The sequence below is a fragment of the Seriola dumerili genome, unplaced genomic scaffold (assembly GCF_002260705.1).
Source record: "Seriola dumerili isolate Sdu_G_001 unplaced genomic scaffold, Sdu_1.0 BDQW01000306.1, whole genome shotgun sequence".
Lineage (NCBI taxonomy): Eukaryota > Metazoa > Chordata > Actinopteri > Carangiformes > Carangidae > Seriola > Seriola dumerili.
Window position 1 is genome coordinate 1,013,588 of NW_019174561.1, and position 2,684 is coordinate 1,016,271.

Here is a 2,684-nt window from a genome sequence, read left to right on the forward strand (position 1 = left end):
GTGTCTCTCTCTCTCTGTTAGTGTCTCTCTCTCTCTGTTAGTGTCTCTCTCTCTGTTAGTGTCTCTCTCTCTGTGAGTGTCTCTCTCTCTCTCTGAGTGTCTCTCTCTCTCTGTTAGTGTCTCTCTCTCTCTGTTAGTGTCTCTCTCTCTGTTAGTGTCTCTCTCTCTGTGAATGTCTCTCTCTCTCTGTTAGTGTCTCTCTCTCTGTTAGTGTCTCTCTCTCTGTTAGTGTCTCTCTCTCTGTGAATGTCTCTCTCTCTCTGTTAGTGTCTCTCTCTCTCTCTCCTCCTCTCTGTTAGTGTCTCTCTCTCTGTTAGTGTCTCTCTCTCTCTCCTCTGGATGTTGCTCTGATCAGGGGAGCTCGATGTCTGCTGTCATGTTCTGCGGTTTGAGGAGGGACGTTGGGGCCAACAGTGTTGGTGAGTGTGGAGTTCCTTCATTGATCAGATCGGTTTATCTTTTTAATTATTGATCTGTTGGCGTCGGGCTCTCGTCGATGTGGCTTTCTGAACTACACTTCCTCTGTCACGCTGCGTGGACGTCCAGGTGGCAGCGTCCTCCTGTTTGTGGATGTTTTTCCAGATGAAGTTTAGGTTCCTGTTGTAAGAGATTTTCAGAATAAGGCTTTGCTTTGTGCTTCTGTATGAGGTGTTGTCTCTCCGGTGATGTTGCACGTTATCTGTAAGTTTTCGGCTGATATTTGATAATACTGAATATCGTGATGTTTCCCACCATATGTGATAAAAAATATTTTTGCAGCTTTGCACAATCTGCTCTGCTGCAGAGTCCGAGCGTCACTCCACTGCTTCGCTGACTGTACACTGTACCTTGGCATGTGACCTTACCTCACCTCAGAAAACATCACTTAGACCTGAATCATAAAATACAATTATATAATCATAATCAATCATAATATCACAAATCGTGAAAATATGTCGCCTAAGTTATCAGGGTTATTTTGTGCATTTACAGCATTAACTACCTGAAACCATAATGTTATGTTCTTTCACTCACTGCAAAAAGTTTTCCATATAAAGCGACTGAAAAGGTGTTTTAGAAAGTTGTGATTGATCAAATCATCTTTGCTCAATCACAAACAATCCGTCTGGTGTTTTCTTCCTTCAGTAATTTACCAGAAAACACAGGCAGCTCAAATCCAGCCAATCAGAGCTCTTGTGCTTTTACTGACACACACAGCCTGAGGTACGGCAGACAGCAGGTGTCGGAGATTAAAGAGGTTAAACCTCAAATAGCTACAGAGAAACAAAACACTTGTTATTAGCTGAAAGTGTTGAAAAAGAAAGATTTTAAATTCGCCCAAATTTTAAATTTTGGTACCTTAATGTAAACATGTCCCACTGCAGATGAGGAAATGATGGCTCTCCGAAGATCCGTGTAAATGTGTTTGGGGGTAATAGATTGTGGAGGTTTGCTGTCAGGAAAATGATCAAATAAACTCAGGAATACTGAAGTTCACAAGAGTAGGATCTTTATTCTTGCTGCGAGGGAACAAGTTACACACGAAAAGGTCGCAGAGCAATTGTTCCAAGAATACATAGTTCGCACAGTTTATATACACATAAGGCACATCCTATAGAGACTGTCTTCATTGCCAAATAAGGAGATGTCAGTCGTTTGTCACATCAAAAGCAAATGAAGAAGTACATATTCTGATAGTTTCATGAGACAGTATTATAAGACATAGTTCCGCAACACAACAAGAGGTTCACAAGTTCATTTCGGGATACATGCAGTTCCTCATATGACAACATGTCTGTCTGGTCATGGGGTATCACAATTTTTCCAGCACTTGCAGAGGAGACAACATCTGTGCATGCTCACTAGAAGCCCAGATGTTTCAGCCTTAAAGTATTTGACCCTAAGATGCTTTTTTCCTTGTTGTTATTTGTCTCAGAGTTCAGCTGCCCGGTGTCGTTTTAATCTCTGTTTTATCTCGGTTGAGTTGCCGTAGCTGGAGATGGTTTCGACTTTAATTTGGTCCCTGTTGATCTTCCATATGTGAAATGCCTTCAGTGGTATGGAGCAGCTGCTCCTGCTCCCGCCTCAGAGAGCTGAGGTCTGCCGCCGCCGCCGCTCTGGAGGAAAGAGGAAATCGTTTCGTCTAGCTCCGTTAGCAAAGCCTCAAAACTAGCAAACATGCTAGCAGCACAAAGCTAGTTTTAATCTGTTCCCTCACACTGTACTGTGGTGGAGTTAGCCAGATGCATCGGGGGTATTAATAAGGTGGGCACCATCCTATTTCACACACCGACGAGCACAGTGGGAGCCGTATTCTCCACCACGGCCCCGGAGACTAACTAAGCCGATAAGATGGAGGGAATGTGATTTTATTTCTTAGTTTTATGTGGATACAGACGCTTTAGATGTCTCATATTTCACTGTGTTAAACCACGGCTGCGTTTTCCTTCTTATGAGGGATTAAATGGAAAAGTTAAACGGTGATGAGGAATGGTTTGGAGCAGCTTCTTTTCTTTTTTTCCAGCTGTTAGATAAATTGAGATTTTTATTCCCCTGTGTCGGCAACAGTCGTGGACAAAGATATCTCAGTAACTCCTTGATGGAACTTCTGCAAGTTTGGCACAGGAACGTTCACTTGAAGTTGAGGATGAACACATTAGATTTTGGTGGTCAAAGGTCAAAGGTCAAGGGGCGTGGTGACCTCA

General features: G+C 42.9%; 1 protein-coding gene across 1 annotated transcript in view; it reads left to right on the forward strand.

Annotated features, from left to right (window-relative positions):
- Positions 1 to 351: 351 nt before the first annotated feature.
- Positions 352 to 2,684, forward strand: part of grip2 (glutamate receptor interacting protein 2) — a 65,074-nt gene continuing 62,741 nt past the window's right edge. The window contains exon 1 of the mRNA XM_022758716.1: positions 352 to 419. Within this exon, the coding sequence (XP_022614437.1) occupies positions 365 to 419 (55 nt within the window). The 5' untranslated portion in view covers positions 352 to 364. The remainder of the gene's footprint in view (positions 420 to 2,684) is intronic.